The following is a 19,729-nucleotide window of genomic DNA, read 5'->3' as shown; positions in this document are numbered from 1 at the left end:
ACTGCTAAATGTTCATTTAAACTGATATTCTGGCAAACTTCCACCTAGACATGTATGTAGCAGTTAATAAAAGCGTGTGCGGTCACATTCCATAATGCGTTTTCTGGAAAAAGTACTGAGTCTATTATTTGTGGATTTGCATGAAGCTGAGTGATAACCAATCATCCTCACACACCAGAAATAGCTCAACCATTTAAGAAACATTACATTTTTATGTTATTGGGCAGTTGTCTGTGCTGTCTGCTGGCTTTGGATGCTGAGTTATGGGCAAACTTTCTTTTCGCATATCCAGTTAAGGGAAGTGGCACATTTCTCATCATTCCAGCTGTTTTTTGCATTGAAAGACTTGATATCTCCACAGTTTTCTTCACTGTCACCGTTGGGCTCTTTAGTTCCCCAGTAGCTGAAACAAAGAAAAACAGAACTATTACATCAATATAGGGGTGTGCAATTTGACGATAAAAGATTGTGAAAGATTTGAATGTGTTGTTGATTTGCCAGAGCAGACAGATGAGTTTTTTTCCCTCGGCCAACTCTCAGTGCGCCTATGTGAACATGACCAACCAATGACAGCCTCCCTGTTAGGAAGCCATGGCTAAAATGAAAACAAAATGGAGGAGTTGGTCCCTAAAACGAACTCCACGTTTATATTTGGTGCTGTTTCTGCCGTCAGCAGCGAAGCATCTTCTAAGCCTGTGTGTGCACGCGCGTGTGCTGCTGTGGAAGGGCCGCTTGTATACGTGTGTATTATCATGTTACGAGCATGTACGCTCCCACCTCTCTGAACATTACCAGCTCGTTATATTCAGGTTCTTCTAAACCTGAGTGTGTGTGTGTTAGTCTTGTGCAAAATCATATCATGTGCAATTAATCGTCAGAAAATCTGTCACTGATTAATATTTGCCACTTATTGATTAGGGTGATTAGTGCCTCGTCATGATGACACATTTTTGTGTGCGACCGTTCTCTCACCATCACCCGCAACTGCGCACATGTGGATGTGTAACAATAATGGCGGAAGGCAGTGGTATTCAGTTAAATGATGCGGAGCAGCACATTCCTAACAGAGGTTCAACGTCTGTCACCGTAAGCCGGAGCACGAAGAAAGCTGAAGAAAGTGAGTTGTGAGGCCACAACGCTGGCTACAGGCGAAGTCTCCTCCAGCAGATATTGGAAAGAATTCCACTCAGCCGAGAATACGCAATGTTAGTCATTGTGCTCCTTACAACCAAACTAAGTGCTGGAAGGATGTAATGCAGGTTGATTTGCACAGACATACATTTAAATGTGAAATTGTCCGGTTTGTTTGTTTGTTTTTTCTGCTGCTGTTCTACAGTATGAGTGAAAACATGCACTAGTGTGGGACATATTCCAGTCACAGGTTAATTTGCACAGACACATTTTTTTAAATTTGAAATAATCACTGATGTGACTTTTCTGAACTTATTTGTCCTGTTTAATTTTAATGTTGACATGCACTCCTCTGTGACCTTAAGATAAGAACATTTGAAGAACAAAATTACTTTAACTTTTACTTTAACTTTACTTTAAAAGTTTGTGCATTGTGCATCTGTTATCAATATATATTTCAAACATTGCTGGTTTGTGCCTAATCACTACTCACCAGCTTAACATGTTAGAATGAATAGTTAACTTGTCTGATGATTTGTCAGTATCATTTTAGAACAATGTGGCTATTTAGAGTCAAAAATATGTAAGTCCAGTGAGGAGTTCTGTGCACATGTGTGTACATCAGATGCAGATAGAGGCAACAGCTAATGACGTTACCAAAACAATGATGCAGCCACGCAGTGGCAGCAGCAGCTTCGTTTTTCCTTAGATATGATTCCCATTAAAGTTTGATCATGTGTTCTAAATCACATTGAATCACATTTAACTTTAAGAGTTACTTAAGTCTCAATACTGTATTTATTGGTTAACCTTAGGAGGCACACTTCAGACTGTTTAAATGACTGTTGAATAATACTCTTTACAGAATTACATTAGTCTTGTTTTTTATTTATTTATTTAAAATAAAACTTTATTTTGTTTTGTATTATTTAAATTTGCATGTTTACAGAAACTAATACTAAGAGCACATTATCAGAGTTGTTGTTTGCCTTTTAAATCTACTGATAGATTTTGAGAAGTGACAGAGTAGGCTAAGTCATTTACACAGAAACATGCAAATTAGTGTCAATGTAAAAACAAATGGTGATAAAATCGTGATCGTGATTTTGCCATATCGCCCACGCCTACATCAATAGTTTTATGTTTGTTTTGCAATAAGTTTAAAGCTTTTACAAACGTAAGCGCTATATATTTTAAACTTGGGTGAACCTTGTATTTAGAGGAGTCCCATCCACCCATCTCCATGTCCCTTCTGTCTGTAAGTCAGTCAGTCCAATCCACATGTACTTCTTGAACTGGTTAGCAAAACTCTGGAGACCAACAACATACAATTATTATCCTCAGTATTTCATTGCTTACACACACACACCCACACACACACCTACCTGTTCTTCTTCGCTGTTGATAATGATCAGGTCTGCTCCTCTTTGACGACAGTCATCTCTACTCGCTTGCCAGGTTTTTTTCTCAGAAGAAACATAATAAGTACTGCATTTAAAAAGCACCCATCCTTCACAAAATGAGTGAAAAACACAAAACACATTCTTATCACCAAAGAATTAAAGGAAAAGATATGAGTCAATATTGTGAACTGCAAAAACAGTAATTAGTTTCAGCTGGCACACAGGGGATTATTAGCACAAGTACTTTCATCCTCACCTAATTCCTGAATTTTCAAGCGTTTCAGCAGTGCCTTCATGCTGTCTCTCTCTTCAGTCAGAGAACGGTGCTGTGAATCTGACATTGATGTTAGTTTGTAATGATATACTAATGTGCTACGTGTGACATCTATAAATGAGCAGTGCCCCGTTAAATCCAACCAGTGATTATTTGTCACACTTACCAAAGTCGTTCATTTTCTGCATCAGCTCATCCCTCTGTCCTGTCAGGTTTTTATTAGCGGCCTCAACAACTAAGACAGGATTTCCATAATGAATTCATTTACCAACAAAAACTGTCGAGTGTTTGTGTAATCTCACCAAGCAGGGTTCTCTTCAGGTCATCTCTCTCTTCAGTCAGAGGGTCTGTTGTGGAACCATTATCATCTGTAAAAGAGAAGTTTTACTTCCATACAGATCATTCTTACTAAACTTGACCTTCGTGTACTCGTCTCTCTAAATCAGTAACAGATGACTTACTGAGACCAAGATGCAGCACAACGATGTACACAACCAGTAGGATACAGATGATTCCAACGATCACACTGATCACCTTGTACACTTTCACTCCTGTTTACAGAGTGAACACACAGTCACACAATTTCAGCAACATGTCAGAGCAAATTAAAACATTGATTTCCTGATGACTTATGTGACCATAATTACATCTGTGACTGTGAAAATAGCAGCTCATCAAACATCAGTCTCATTCTTTCATTTTTTGTTTGCCCTATTAGCAGTGAAATTCATATTTGTTTAGTACCTAACAGTTTGTATTTATCATAGAGCACAACATTAATGTCGACTTTGATTTAAACCTCAAACCTATTGTTGAAATAGAAGAATTTGCTCTCACCAGTTGAAGAAGGAGCCGCTGTACTTTCTTTACCTTTGTGCTTCTTTGAAGCAGGATTACTGCGTGCAGCAGAGATGCATGCAGAGTTTTCAGGGTCCTCCACATGAAAAATCATTTTCATATTTATGACACTGCAAGTGAAAATGATGTTGTTAAGAGACCTGTCTTGTACTCTCTTTCCTCTTCTTCAAACTTTCTCTCTCTTTCTCTTTCTCATTCTCTCTCTCTCCTTCTGATACTTCCTCATGTTAATGAAATAACATACGGTTTCTAAAGTGTTGATTGAAAAAAGGGCTGGTTGTTTTCACGGTGAGAAGGGGCTGGACATACATTTGAACTTCAAAACTTGATGATATTTACCTGCAGTGGTCTTTCAGTTTATGTCTAGGTTTCCTAAAACTTACAAAAGATTTAAGCATCGTTTTGTTCAGGCTCGGTGTCGGGCACCTGCAGAGGGGGGCGGAAAGTGCTAGAGCAAATGCCTGTTTGCCTCTTGATGTTATTGCATGTGACACTCTGTCTGTATGGCCCAAAAGCATCTGCTAAGCTGCTAGGTCGGTCCAGTGAGCAGGTTCTGCAGCAGTATTTGTTTATGCGTGGTGTAATCTTCCACGATGGCTGACCAAGTGAAGTGAGCCATGAGCATTCTGTGTGTCTTCTGACTCTGCACACACCTCTAACAAGTTATAGCCGCTAGTTAACCACACACAGCATGCAAACGTATGTCAGGCTTCTTTTTCTTGTTGTGTGTTTCTCTTGTCATGGGCAAAGGTCATTTGAGATTTCATTGATTGTTTTACTGTCAAGCCGTGTTTTCCTCATGTTTTTAATCTAGAGGTGATGAGGCATAGGCTTCACTAAAACTATGCAATGTGCATATTCACATAAATTTAGACTATTACAGTATAAATACAACAACAATAACAATACAAGAATTTGAATTTTTCTCTACTTCTCATTTGTGTGTAAAAACAACAAAAAAACAAAATCGTGTGAAAACAAAAAACACAGAGACACAGATAGAAAGACAGACACACACATATTATTGTTATATTGTAAGGTATGATTCTGTATGGCGTTTTAAATTCATGCACCCTTCACGCCCCTTTTTCACTTTGAGCCCCTGCCCCTCCAAAGGTCTCTGCACGGCCCTGCTCAGTGTAATAAATAAAAATAAATAAATAAATAAATGTGTGGGTGAGGCTCTCTGGGTCTTGACATTTAGACACATTGGTGCAGGCTTCAGCTTCTGGTTAATGGATTTGTTCCATGTTGATTTTTTAACTGTTGATTTGACATTTTATGATTGATGACACTCTTTCTTATACTGTCCTCCTCCTACTCACTCACTGACATGCAAGAGGTGCTGTAAATTCCATTTGATGGCAGCAGGTGCAGATAACGTATCAAAAACAAATCTTAACAGCAGCTCTTGAGTTATTCGTCCTTTCTCCTCTTACAGGCCCAATGTTTATTTGTTGCCAATTTTTAATTCATTCCAGCTGTTTTCTTGCTTATACATACACACACACACACACACACACATACACACACACACACACACACACACACACACACACACACACACACACACATATATATATATATATACAGTAGCTTAAAAGATATTAGATGTGTTATCACACTCATGATGTTCAGTTCTTTAGCTGGGGAGTTTAGCAGTGCATTAGGCTCTCGTGCTCTCTGTAGTTCTGTCCTCACAGCAATACACAAGTGAACACACGTGTATGTGTGAGTGTTAAAGGTAGGGTAGGAGATTTCATTCTGATGCACTTTTTGTTGAAATAGTGTAACTTCTCTTTACAATCCAATAGCAACCAACTAGTTTGGCAGTTTCGCATTAAAACAAAGAATATTAATCATCTGTGGAAGCTATAAAACGCTAAAAACATCAGCCAATCCTACGAGGCGCACCTGCGCGGAGTATTGGCTGGTTGGCACTTTCTTCCTGCTCTGCGCGCACCAGAGAGGTACATGCATGATGTCCGAAGTCACAGACTGGTTGGGAGGCGTGGCTTCGGGGTGAGCTCCGAGAGAAAGGGGCGTGTTTTTACTTTCAAAATCTGGCTGACTCTCACTGAGTTTTCAAAATCTCCTACCCTACCTTTAACTAGTAGAATAGTATTCTTTGTTTATATGTGTATATGTATATATATATATATATATATATATATATATATATATATATATATATATATATATATATATATATATATATATATGTGAACGGCTCAATCACTTCATCTCGCCTAGCTGACACACACACTTTCTTCAATAATGAGCATTTATTTTTCAATTTCGTTTTCAAAATAACTTTTTAAACACCATGACAGGCCCAAAAATCAAGGATCGACAACGGCCTACAAGCTGAAAGGTTTTGGTTTTATGATGAATTGTTTATTGTTATAATTATATACATCATTAAAATTATTCTTCTTTGTGTAAGTTGTTGTGGATGGAATAAAATAAAACAATCTGCTGATGAACACAAAACAATTTATAATCACTAAATAATAACTTTCTTCCAGAAGGACTTCCTCTTGTGTGTGTGCCTGATAATGAGCTACTGTCCCTGCACCATCTGAGAGATACTTCTAGGGTCCTAATATAGTGAATTATGGAGCCTGTTCACAGATCCAATTGATTTGCATGTCACATGGAGCATCATTCCAGCCATCTTCCGGCTCATAGTACATTATTTCTCCACAGTTTTCATCTTTGCCTTCATGGTTGTTGGGCTCCCCAGGTATCCAGAAACTGAAAACAAACCAGAAAACATTTTTCAACATAATAACAGAGTTGAAGGATGGTCACATGTAAATAAAATGAACTTCAGTCCAAAATGACAATTAAACATTTTCAGATTCTTCTTGTCAGAGTATAAGCAGCATATTTTTGATGAAATACAGAGCAGAGCGATTTAACTGGGCTTTGAGGTTTCCTGTCTGCCAAAAGTCTGAGAAGAAAAGAAAATGAATGTACCTTCTGGACAGCTGAGTCCCGTCCACCCATTTCCATACTCCCTCTGTCTCTTTCAGTCCGATCCACACTCGCTTTTGGAATTTTCTCAGAAAGTTCTTGTCAACAAAGAAAACAATCATAAATCTCCTTCATGTCTGTCACAGACAGATTTGACTCTCAGACTCACCTGCTCCTCTTTGCTGTTGATGATCACCAGGTCGGCACCTTTCTGCACACAGTCAGCTTTACTGTCTTGCCAGGATTTTGTGTCCAAAGAAATGTAATAATAACTGTTCTGGAAAAGCACCCATCCTTGTTGACGACGGCCCTCTGTTAAAGATAAAACACACAAAACCTTTAAACTAGAAAAAATACATGCAGGAAACCACCTTTTCTGACCACTAAAATATAACTCCTAATACAACTACAATGATGATCATCAGCTACAACATTTTAAGTTGCAGTGTGTTGCTCACCACAGACATCCAGCCTTCTCTGCAAAGTGTCTCTTTCTTCAGTCAGGTTTTTCATGGCGGCCTCAAGATCTGCTGTCTTTGCAGCATATCTGTCTGAGACTGCAGTGTGTTGCTCACCACAGACATCCAGCTTTCTCTGCAAAGTGTCTCTTTTTTCAGTCAGGTTTTTAATGGCAGCAGAGCTGTCTGAGACTGCAGGTGAATGAATACATACATACAGTGAGAATAAATACAGTAAATCATCATTACAGGAATAAATCTGTTATAAATTAATGTGTGAAGATTCCTGAATACATGTTATGATTTGGTGCTCTACCTCGAGGCTATAGTGCATTTGTCTCTGTATGTGTGTGTTTTATATAAATACATTTATAACAGCAGGCAGACCAGGAGGCACAAGGATACATTACTGGAAAATACTCACAAAGAACCAGACGGAGGGAAATGTTGACAGCGGCTTGTACAATACACAGCAGTCCAAAGCTCAGAGCAACCCATGTATGGAGCTTTCTAGCTGTTGAGGCATATGAGTGACATGCAGTAGTTCATTTTCATATTTTGATGGTTAAAAGAAACATACATGATAATATATCTTTCTCACCTGGTGCAACTACCTGAACATCGTCAGTTAAATTTTCATCAGTGTAATTCCTTGAGGCAGCATGTCTGCTTGAAACACCAGGGAGCTCCAGAGTTACACCTGTTTCTTCTTCATAAGCAGCCATTTTTATATATATACAAGTGAGAATATCTTGTACTAGTCCGTCAGTCTGCTTTACTTCTGACAGCAAAACACACTTCCTCCAACAGTTTCCTTTTAACGTGTCTTTTCTGATAAAAAGATAGGATGAAAAAATGATAAAAAGATTAAGATGACTACTATTAAGGAAGAAGAATGTACACACACCTCTTATCTAATCTTAACCATCACAGCTCAGTGCCTCACACATGCTACCCATGTTTCAGGGTGGCAGGCCGCTCCCCCTGCTGTTTTATCTGCTTTGCCTTCTGGGCAAACTGACGGCCGCATCCGCAGTGGTCCCTCTGGGACAGCTCTCCTTGCAGCCCATGCAGAGTCGGGCCTGTTCAGCATCATACAGGAGCTTGTTCCAGGTTTTTTCTGTATGAAACTAAAACCTGAATGTTTCAGCTATTCACTGCACTGTAAAATGTAATAGACACTACATCCCTGAATGGAGGGACCAGGAGTGAAGGTGGTTGGGAGAGTAAAGAAAAACAATGAGTATAATTACCTTAATTTAAATTTTACTGTCTTGAACACACTACACAGATGAATTCAACTTTATGACCACAGTTTTACAGTGTCACTCAACATGCTTAAAGTGTCTTTATTATTTTTTATTTACCAACACCTGCGTGTCAGTACTTCACAAAACTGGAAGCATAAGAAGACTAGAGATCCACCTCAGTCTGAAGAGCCACATAATGGCTTTCTCAGGAGTACTCCGCCATGACGCTCTGTAATCCTATTGGCAACTTCTTCTTCTTCTTTGGTTTTTGGCAGTCTAGGCGCTTCTACGGCGTATTGCTTCCCTCTACTGGTTCCATGAAATTATTGTCCAGTTCAAATATTTAATCATATTTAGTAATATAATCCAGTTGAGTGTACATATTGCATCAGTTTCTTCATATTCTTCCAGTCTTCCAAGGTGTGCTAATTAAAAACATTGTCTCTACCTGCTCCCAGATCTGGGAGGCATCCAGGGCTCTCTGGATGTGTTTATGTTGTTACTTTGTTCTGTAGTCTGAAACTTTTCAACAAACATCAACATGGATCATGTACAGAAAACTTTAGTCCAATCAGAAATGAGAACAATGTTCTTAAACTGCAGTTCTTGTGGGCATCTTGTAGAAAAATGTGAGGAGTATTAGTATGTTTGATTTGATCAATTGTTTAGGAAATGATCAACATATTACATGTCTTTGACCAGATGTTCAATCCTAATCCAGTTTAGTTTCTACTCCACAGGGGGGGAGTCATTACACACAGATGTAACCTGTGGAAGAGACAGATGCAGACATGTCAAAGTTTTAGCGGAAGTGACTTAACACTCCATTTGTGTTTGTGTGCTCCTGTACAGCTATCTTTGTGAGGAGCGGTTTGAGTTTTAGACTATTGAAGTGAGGACATTTTGGCCAGTTTCAAATTATTATGTGAGAGTTAAGACTTGGTTTGAGGGTTAAGGGTAAAATTAGGTTAAGGTTAAAGTTAGAGTGAGGCACTAAGCTGTGATGGTTAAGATTATGTGTGTGTACATTCTTCCTCCTTGTCCCCAAATCATTAGTCAGTGTTTAACACCAGAAAAGACATGTTAAAAGGAAACTGTTGGAGGAAGTGTGTTTTGCTGTCAGAAGTAAAGCAGACGGACAGACTAGTACAAGATATTCTCACTTGTATATATATAAAAATGGCTGCTTATGAAGAAGAAACAGGTATAACTCTGGAGCTCCCTGGTGTTTCAAGCAGACATGCTGCCTCAAGGAATTACACTGATGAAGACTTAACTGATGATGTTCAAGTGGCTGCACCAGGTGAGACAGATATTTTATCATGTATGTTTCTTTTAACCATGAAAATATGAAAATGAACTACTGCATGTCAGGCATATGCCTCAACAGCTAGAAAGCTCCATACCTGGGTTGCTCTGAGCTTGGACTGCTGTGTATTGTACAAGCCGCTGTCAACATTTCCCTCTGTCTGGTTCTTTGTGAGTATTTTCCAGTAATGTATCCTTGTGCCTCTTGGTCTGCCTGCTGTTATAAATGTATTTATATAAAAGGTAGAGCACCAAATCATAACATGTATTCAGGAATCTTCACACATAAATTAACAGATTTATTCCTGTAATGATGATTTACTGTATTTATTCTCACTGTATGTATGTATTTATTCTCCTGCAGTCTCAGCCATTAAAAACCTGACTGAAGAAAGAGACACTTTGCAGAGAAGGCTGGATGTCTGTGGTGAGCAACACACTGCAACTTAAAATGTTGTAGTCGATGACCATCATTGTAGTTGTATTAGGAGTAACGTACGTATTTTAGTGGTCAGAAAAAGTTTTTTTTTAGTTTAAAGGTTTTGTGTGTTTTATCTTTAACAGAGGGCCGTCGTCAACAAGGATGGGTGCTTTTCCAGAACAGTTATTATTACATTTCTTCGGACACAAAATCCTGGCAAGACAGTAAAGCTGACTGTGTGCAGAAAGGTGCCGACCTGGTGATCATCAACAGCAAAGAGGAGCAGGTGAGTCTGAGAGTCAAATCTGTCTGTGACAGACATGAAGGAGATTTATGTTTGTTTTCTTTGTTGACAAGAACTTTCTGAGAAAATTCAAAAAGCGAGTGTGGATCGGACTGACTGACAAAGAGACAGAGGGAGTATGGAAATGGGTGGACGGGACTCAGCTGTCCAAAAGGTACATTCATTTTTTTTTCATCCGGAAGGTGTCCCGGAACAGCACAAATGCTCTCAGACTTTAGACAGGAAACCTCAAAGCCCAGTTAAATCGATCTGCTCTGTATTTATTAAAATAACACTGCTTATACTCTGACAAGAAAAATCTGACAATGTTTAATTTTCATTTTGGACTGAAGTTCACTTTATTTACATGTGACCACCCTTCAACTCTGTTATTATGTTTTCTTTGAAACATTTTTTCTGGTTTGTTTTCAGTTTCTGGAGTACTGGGGAGCCCAACAACCATGAAGACAAAGATGAAGACTGTGGAGAAATAACAAACTACGACCAGGAAAACAGCTGGAATGATGCGCCATGTGACATGCAAATCAATTGGATCTGTGAACAGGCTTCATAATTCACTATATTAAGACCCTAGAAGTATCTATCGGATGGTGCAGTAGCTCATTATCAGGCACACACACACAAGAGGAAGTCCTTCTGGAAGAAAGTTATTATTTAGTGATTATAAATTGCTTTGTGTTCATCGGCAGATTTTTTTCATTTATTCCATCTACAACAACAACACCTTACACAAAGAAGAAGAATTTTGATGATGTATATAATTATAACAATAAACAATTCATCGTACAACCAAAACCTTTCAGCTTGTAGTCCGTTGTAGCTCCTTGTTTTTTGGGCCTGTCATGGTGTTTGAAAAGTTCTCTTATTTTGAAAAATAATTACAGGCCTTCTGAAAGTAAAATAAATGCTTATAATTGAAGGACCTGTGTGTGTGTGTGTACTGTGTGTGTGTCAGCTAGGCGAGATGAAGTGATTGAGCCGTACATATAAACAAAGAATAATATTCACAGATATATTCTGTTAACGTGGCAGCTCGGTACGTCCGCAGCACCCCCAATCAAAACATGCTCCCACGGCCATAACCGTAAACCAGACACACCAGACACAGTCAGGCAGACCAACACAGGTGAGTATGGAGACATTTAGAGCTATTGTTTAAGAGTTTCACACAGACCCACCCACTGAGCTCCTCCACCACATATAAACCATGTTTCCCCACCAAACTGATGAAGCTGCTTGGAAAATGACCCGGATGACTGAGAATCTTTATTGACTTTTATAAGACTTTATTCTAATTCTAAAAACATATTGGATTTGGTTCAATTTTATTTTACAGTCTTTTGGATGTGTTCTTAAATCCAATAAGGTCAGGTCCTGTATGTGAAAACAGCACGGTTTAGATGTCAACATTTTCATCGTTTAATATTTAAGACACTCAGTTTCTGGGGCCTTTCTGTGTGGAGTTTGCACTTTCTCCCTGTGCCTGCCTGGGTTTTCTCCGGGTGCTCCAGTCTCTTTGTTGATGTGTGTTTGTGTGAGTCAGTGTGTGGCTTCCCAAATTGTGCCATTATTAAATACACAGAAGGTTATCTCTGTCAGTGGGGCTCACATACATGTGTGGCAGTTCAATAAAATCGCACCATTGTCCAGAGAATTTAGCATCCAATAGTTTGTGTGTGTGCGTGTGCGTGTGTGTGGCCTTGCCTCATGGTTCCTGCATTCAGATTTTTTTTTCAGTTTAGAGGCTACATAGTGAGAGAAGGTTACATGGGGGCAGGCAGGCCATGTTGGAGAGATATGAAGAGTTTAGTAGGAAGGAACAGATGAATGGCAGAAACAGAGGGAGGAAGAGGAGATGCAAGATGCTCTGAGTGCTGATAACAGGCAGAGAACAGGAGGAAAGGTAGGGTGGAACTGGGTGTTCAGGAAGAGAGACTAAAAAAGAGAAAAGAGAAAAGCAGCGAGAGAGAGAATAGGTATCAGTCTCCTGCTACACTGCAGCCCCAGGAGATGAAGAAAAGATGGGCAGAGCCAGGTATGGAGAGTTTGCTCAGAGTGAAGTGCGTTGTGCAAGCAAACAGGGATATAAAGCTTTGTAGTGAAGAAATTTGATTTGGCTGTTGAATACCTGGGAACAGCAGCAAGGGGAGGGAGAGGGAAGGTAGAATAGACCCAGTGGAGAGTAAAAGTGAGGTGTATGTATGTTAATGTGGTGTAAGCGAATACTCCAGCAAAAACTAATGAATAGAGCTGTAACATGCAGAGTAGGGCATTATAGGACAGGACAGAGAGAAAGCGATGCCGACCATGAGAGGAGGGCCTACTTAAATCACTATGTTTATATGTCTATATGACAGAAGTTCAATGTCCTAAAAAATCAGTCAAAGCCAGACTACTGTGTGTTCATATAGCTGTCTGGAATTAGCGACCTATCGACCAATCAGAAAATGGAGTTTCATGTTGCCTGGTGATTGAGTTTCAGCTTTAAGCACACATTCCATGAATGTGCAGCGGACATAACCTATGCCCTGAATGCAAGTTGTAGAGGAGCTGGAGGTGGAGGAGAACCATCACGAGAGAGACAGAACAGGCAGAATGGGACATTAGGACACAAGGCTGATGACATGATTCACTATTATGAATCTGGCTGATGAGAAAAGAGCAGAGGTAAAAGGGTGAGAGAACAGGGAACTGCTCAGTGGATCATGTTTGTGTCCCCTAGCCATGCAGGCCTATAGCAGCATAGCTGTGCTAAAATTAAGAGTTTATTGGCCCATTGCTACCAGGAGAGGTAACATTTCTGCTGACAACACTTATGGATGTATTTTCGGACATAGATTTTATGTGTGCATTGTGCATGTTGACTGCAAACAGTAAGTGTGTGCAGACATGAAACAAAGCACATGACTTTTTGATAATTAGTGATGTTATCTGATCCAGTTTGTCTAAAGTCCAACAGTACAAGCAAACATATATTTAATGCTGCCTGTTGTACAGTGCATTCAAGATTAATGCTTATTAGCAGTGAATGAAGCCTTAACAAACAGCGCAGATGTAGGCTTCAGGATGTGGGTTCTTGTTAATCTGGTTAATAGATGTATTCCACGCTCCTGTTTACATGATATTTTAATCTTTGAGGAGATGTCCTTACGTCTTATATTTGAAAGAATAGTTGCCCTGCTGGCATGTAAAAGCTGAACCATGACAGTACCCCCCCCTCAAGGAACGGCTCCCAGATGTTCCACTCGAAACTAAGTCTGAACAAAAATACAGGGAGCAAAGGACCAGAAAACAAAAACTCAGGAAACTGGGTAGAAGTCCAGTATGACGAAGTCTGGGGGGCTCAGTAAGCTAAGTCAGAGGCTGAGAAGGCAGAGGTGTCCCAGGGTCGAGGAAAGCGGCGGAAGAACGCCAGAGATGAGGTTGCAGACCCTCCAGGGTCTGGCCGGAAGAACAACAGAGATGGAGACGTGGACCCTCCAGGGTCCGGGCAGAAGACCAGCGAGGACGAGACGATGGACCCTCCTGGGTCCGGGAATAAGACCAGCGAGGACGAGATGACGGACCCTCCTGGGTCCGGGCAGAAGACCAGCGAGGACGAGACGACGGACCCTCCTGGGTCCGGGCAGAAGACCAGCGAGGACGAGACGACGGACCCTCCTGGGTCCCGGCAGAAGACCAGCGAGGACGAGACGGTGGACCCTCCTGGGTCCGGGAAGAAGACCAGCGAGGAAGGTGAGGTGGACCCTCCTGGGTCCGGGCAGAAGACCAGGGAGGATGAGATGACGGACCCTCCTGGTCCGGGCAGAAGACCAGCGAGGACGAGATGACGGACCTTCCTGGGTCCGGGCAGAAGACCAGCGAGGACGAGGAGGCTGAACCCACCAAGGTCAGGGCAGAAGGCTGGCGGTGATCCACCAAAGACTAGACAGGAAACCGAAGGCGAGGACCCTCCGGGGTCCGGACAGGAAACCAGAGCCGAGGACGAGGACCCTCCGGGGTCCGGACAGGAAACAAGAGCTGAGGGAGGACCACCGGCGGCGGGACTGGAGACCAGAGGCGAAGAACCACCGGCGAAGGACCACCAGCGTCGGGACTGGAGCCCAGAGGCGAAGGACCACCGGCGTCGGGGCCAACAGGGTTCTGGGTGAGGACTCAGAAGTGGAGCGGGGAGGAGTGACGGAGCGGGGAGGAGCGACGTCGTCTGGAGTTCACCCTCTGACAGAGCGGGGAGGAGCGACGTCGTCAGGAGTCCGCCCTCTGATGGAGCGGGGAGGAGCGACGTCGTCAGGAGTCCGCCCTCTGATGGAGCGGGGAGGAGCGACGTCGTCTGGAGTCCGCCCTCTGACGGAGCGGGGAGGAGCGACGTCGCTGGGTGGAATGGAGACCTCAGCTACTGCAGGAACACCCAGGGAGAGATGAGCTGGTGGAGGCGACATCAGCAACCCACCAGCTGGAGCCGGAACAGGCGAGGAGGGAGTAGCTGGAGAGATAGCAGGGGCTGAGCGAACGGCCCAGGCTGGGAGCGCCGGAGCCACCGGAGGGGGGAACTCGTCCATCTTCTGAAACACTGAGCGGTAGATCGGGAGCATCCACGGCTCTGCGTCCAGGACCTCCACCATCTTAGACTGTAGCTCCTGCATTTCCCCATGGAGGTCCCCTAGGCACAACAGCAGGGACATACGGTGGGCACACCACTGCCGAATCTCCCTTTCATCTGAAGGGGGAGATGGCATGTGGTCCACCCAGTTCACTGCATCCTGGAGGTTTACCCTGTGCTCATTTAAGGCCTCCCAATCAAAAAGAAGCTCAACTGAGTCATCTGCTGCCTCAAATACGCCTGCTGAGTCCATGTTTGGCCAGTTTGTAATGTCAGGGAGTGTGCAGACGGACTCAAGTGCAAGGCGGGAGACAGGCAGATGGTTAAACTAAAGTAATTTATTGTTCCCAAACACAGGGATCACAGTACAAAGGCACAAAAACTCAGGGCAAAAACACAAGCGCGGCGCTAGCCGGCAGGAGGGAAAGAAAACACATGTGGTTGAGTCACCACAGTTCTCAAAAGACAAGCTCAAAGGTTCTCAAAACACACCAGGCGAACAAGATACTAAGGCTCAGAAAGATACTCAGGCTACTGGAGAACAGGACGGCTGGAAGTCAGGTAGTAGACGAGACTAAACACAATCCCCTTGGGTGATGACAAGACAAACTGGCACCGAGTGCAGGGAGGACGCAGACTAAATACAAAGGGAGCAGGGTAGACAACTAGACACAGGTGTGACACATGAGGGAGCAGCAGGTAATCAACAGGAGGAGGGAACACACACGAAGAAGGAAGTCAAAACACCAGGAACAAGAGGGAGAACAGTGCCTACAAGATAAAACAGGAAATAACGCAACAGGAAATGAACTACAAAATAAAAGACCTGGCTGAAACCACCAATGTAAGGTTACCCATTTCTCACATTAGTGAATGTTCTATTACCCATAGATTTTTTACAGCATCTCTTGGCATGTAGACACTTAATATTTGAGCTACAGTGGAACTCATACAGGGCCTGTAATAAATACAAAAATCTTATAATGGCTATTTTCAAACGTTTTTAAGCTTCAGTAAGCCTGTGTGTGCACTTGCACAACATATGTGCTTCATATCTTCACACATCTAGCATAGTATAGTATAGTGCCACGCATTGATATAGGTCAAGCGGCGACATGCATTAGGTGTGAAGCGTTGAGTGTTGTGTGTTGCTATGGTGAATGGATGTCTTGTCAGTACGTGAATAAAAAATATACAATAACACTACACATCAACAAGAACCAAAGACCACTAATTAATTATGATTTTATGGATAAATAACGTGTGCCGGGTGTCACGTGGCAAATGAAAGAGCGTCAGTTATCAGACATTCATTTCCTTGTGTGTTTCTCAGTCCACATCCCCGTAGCTGAGCTACAGCTGTCATCATGTGACAAATGAATGAAAGAACAACCCGTGAGCGATCCGTGAACGATCTGTATGAACAATCAGTGAACGATCAGTGAATGAACTGTAGTGTTTGTTGCTTACAAGTTGCCACACAGCCTGAGTGGCCTGGCCGTCATGTGACAAAAGAAGAAGATCCGGGGGTGAACTACGGTACTCGTGAACGAATCATTTCTGTTTCCTGTCCTGCCAACTGAGCTTATGCGTCTGTGTGAGGATGTGCGGTTGTCAGGGTGGGGTCATGTATTTAATGTATACTGTATATGACAAAACTGACACAAGTTTTAGGCCTAGCTAAATATGGTATGCATTTTGATGATATGCCACAATATGAGCACATGTCTCCAAAATCTGAGAATTTGAGTATGGAAAAAGTCTAGAATTTTACATTTGAAAATGTGTAGGAACCCAGAGTGTTATCAGTAGTCTCTAAAGACAGCTCATTTTTACTTAGTACACCCTTCAATTCTTCTGTTTTTGTGTTTGTTTTTTACTGTTATGTGTGGTGTGTGGGCTCGCCAAAAATATGGACAAGCTCGTTCCTCTCCTTTTAGAAATAAATTGCAAGCCGTGGGAACTCAAGCTTGAAACTCTTTACTTCTCTTTACTGCAGCTAGTATTAACCACCAGAGGTTCAGACATAAAACAAATGATACTGCAAACCATTATTTGACTGTTGTCTGTGCGGTCTGCTGGCTTTGGATGCTGAGTTATGGGCAAACTTACTTTCCACATATCCAGTTAAGAGAAGTGGCACATTTCTCATCATTCCAGCTGCTTTTTTACACTGAAAACCCAGATATCTCCACAGTTTTCTCCTCTGGCACCGTTGGGCTCATTAGTTCCCCAGTATGTTTTGCAATAAGTTTAAAGCTTTTACAAACATAAGAGCTTTATATATTTTAAACTTGGGTGAACCTTGTATTTAGAGGAGTCCCATCCACCCATCTCCATGTCCCTTGTGTCTGTTAGTCAGTCAGTCCAATCCAGATGTTCATCTTGAACTGGTTAGCAAAACTCTGGAGACCAACAACATACAGTTATTATCCTCAGTGTTTCAATGCTTTCACACACACGCATGCACGCACACACATGCACACCTGTTCTTCTTCGCTGTTGATAATCATCAGGTCTGCGCCTCTTTGACGACAGTCATCTCTACTCGCTTGCCAGGGTTTTTTTCTCAGATGAAACAAAATAACTGCTGACACCCATCCTTCACAAGATCAGTGAAAAACTAAAAAACAACAACATATTTATCAATAACTGCAAAAGAAAAAGTTTCAGCTGGCACAAGTACTTTCATCCTCACCTAACTCCACCTTCAAGTTCATCAGCAGTGCCTTCATGCTGTCTCTCTCCTCAGCCAGAGAACGGTGCTGGGAATCTGACATTGATGTTACTTTGTAATGATATACTAATGTGCTAAGTGTGACATCTTTAAATGAGCAGTGCCCTGTTAAATCCAACCAGTGATTATTTGTCAGACTTTTTTTCATTTTCTGCATCAGCTCATCCCTCTGTCCAGTCAGGTTTTTATTAGCGGCCTCAACAACTAAGACAGGATTTCCATAATGAATTCATTCACCAACAAAAAATGTTGAGTGTTTGTTCAATCTTACCAAGTAGGGTTCTCTTCAGGTCATCTCTCTCTTCAGTCAGTGTCTGTTGTGAAACCATTATCATCTGTAAAACAGAAGTTTTACTTCCATACAAGTCATTCTTACTAAACTTGACCTTCTTGTACTCTCTATTTTCAGCCCCAAAATTCTGCTGTGAAACTCCCAGTTTGAATGGAGAGGATTTGTGACATAATTGCAGTAAATGTAATTGCTGACACTACAGTAGAAACCAGCTGTCATTACCTGTTATTCTTCAGAAATGCACATTTGAAGTGTACAAGGGGATCACACTGATCCCCTTGTACACTTTCACTCCTGTTTACAGAGTGAACACACAGTCACACAATTTCAGCAACATGTCAGAGCAAATTAAAGCATTAATTTCCTGATGACTTATGTGACCATAATTACATCTGTGACCGTACATGTTATTAATGTTGTGTTTTGATGACAGTTTGTCTCCAAATCGCAGTGTTTCACTGTGAGTGTTTAGTCACAGACAGAGCTCATCAAACATCAGTTTTGTTCTTCCCTTTCTTTGTTTGCCCTACTAGCAGTGAAATTCAGATTTGTTCATTACCTAAAAGTTTGCAAATGTATGTCAGGCTTCTTTTTCTTTCCGTGTGTTTCTCTTGTCATGGGCAAAGTGCATTAGAGAGATTTCATTGATCGTTTTACCGACAAGCCGTGTTTTCCTCATGTTTCTAGTCTAGAGGTGATGAAGTATATATTTCACTAAAACTATGCAATATGCACATTTCACATTTGGCCATTTCAAACATTTATTTGGGCAGGATGAAAAAGGGTTTTTTTACAGAAATATGAATGGATATATGGATGTCAGAGTTTGTGCAGGTGAGCGGACACAAATGCAGAATGCAGAGCAGTAAAAAACAAGAGACTTTATTTCTGTGCCAGGAGGGTAAATCAATTCAAAACACAAAATCACACTAGAAGTGGCAAGTACAAGGTTCAAAAACATGACGAGGCAAGGTAACCTGGAGAAACGTAGCTGTGGCAAGGCAAGGCAAGAACAAGGACAAGACGAACACACAATCCCCTTGGGTGAAGACGAGACAAACTGGCAAAGACTGCAGGGAAATACACAAGGTACCAGGGAAGACAATGACAGTGACACACATTAGGGCAGGGCAGGTAATCAAACAAGGAAGGAAACCACAGGAAGTCAAGCACAAGACAAAACACAAGGAGGACAAGACTATCAAAGTAAGACAGGAAGCACAAGACGAGGCAAGACAACATCACAAAAACAAGACACAAGAACAAAACAGAAACCCAGAGAACAGAACAACAACCTAACAAAGATAACGGGACATAGGATTAACAGAAAACCCAAACAAGGAAACAAAACTAGAACTAAACACCAGGTCGTGACAATGAATGATTTTTCTAAACAAAGGAAAACAAAAAAAATAGTAAATCATGTATTGTCATGATATTCTACACTGACAATTATCATCTTACATTTAGATCATTTCTGTGTAAAATCTCTCCCCAAACTTTGCATCATTGTTGTTACTGGGAAAAAAGACACTTGGATGAGAAATATGTTTCTGTGTGAGGCACACACAGGAAACAAACCAGTCACTTTCAAAGATATATCTCGCCTAGCTGACACACACACAATTCCTTCAATAATAAGCATCTATTGCACTTTCAGAATAACATAAAGGTCTGTAATTAGTTTTCAAAATAAGAGAACTTTTCAAACACC

At 41.5% G+C, this 19,729-nt stretch overlaps 1 protein-coding gene across 1 annotated transcript; it reads right to left on the bottom strand.

The window, feature by feature from the left end:
- Positions 1-199: 199 nt before the first annotated feature.
- LOC114449223 (CD209 antigen-like protein 2) lies at positions 200-17,766 on the bottom strand. Its single transcript, XM_028426733.1, has 4 exons — positions 17,685-17,766; positions 2,517-2,641; positions 2,341-2,441; positions 200-403 (listed from the first exon to the last, which is right to left on the bottom strand). Exons 1-4 carry the CDS (start codon positions 17,764-17,766, stop codon positions 262-264), a joined length of 450 nt encoding a protein of 149 aa, XP_028282534.1. The 3' UTR covers positions 200-261.
- Between the last annotated feature and the right edge of the window lie 1,963 nt (positions 17,767-19,729).

This window comes from Parambassis ranga, chromosome 1 (genome assembly GCF_900634625.1).
Source record: "Parambassis ranga chromosome 1, fParRan2.1, whole genome shotgun sequence".
NCBI classification, from domain to species: domain Eukaryota; kingdom Metazoa; phylum Chordata; class Actinopteri; family Ambassidae; genus Parambassis; species Parambassis ranga.
The sequence above is the reverse complement of the archived record's forward strand: the minus strand, read 5'-3'. Positions and strand labels throughout refer to the sequence as shown.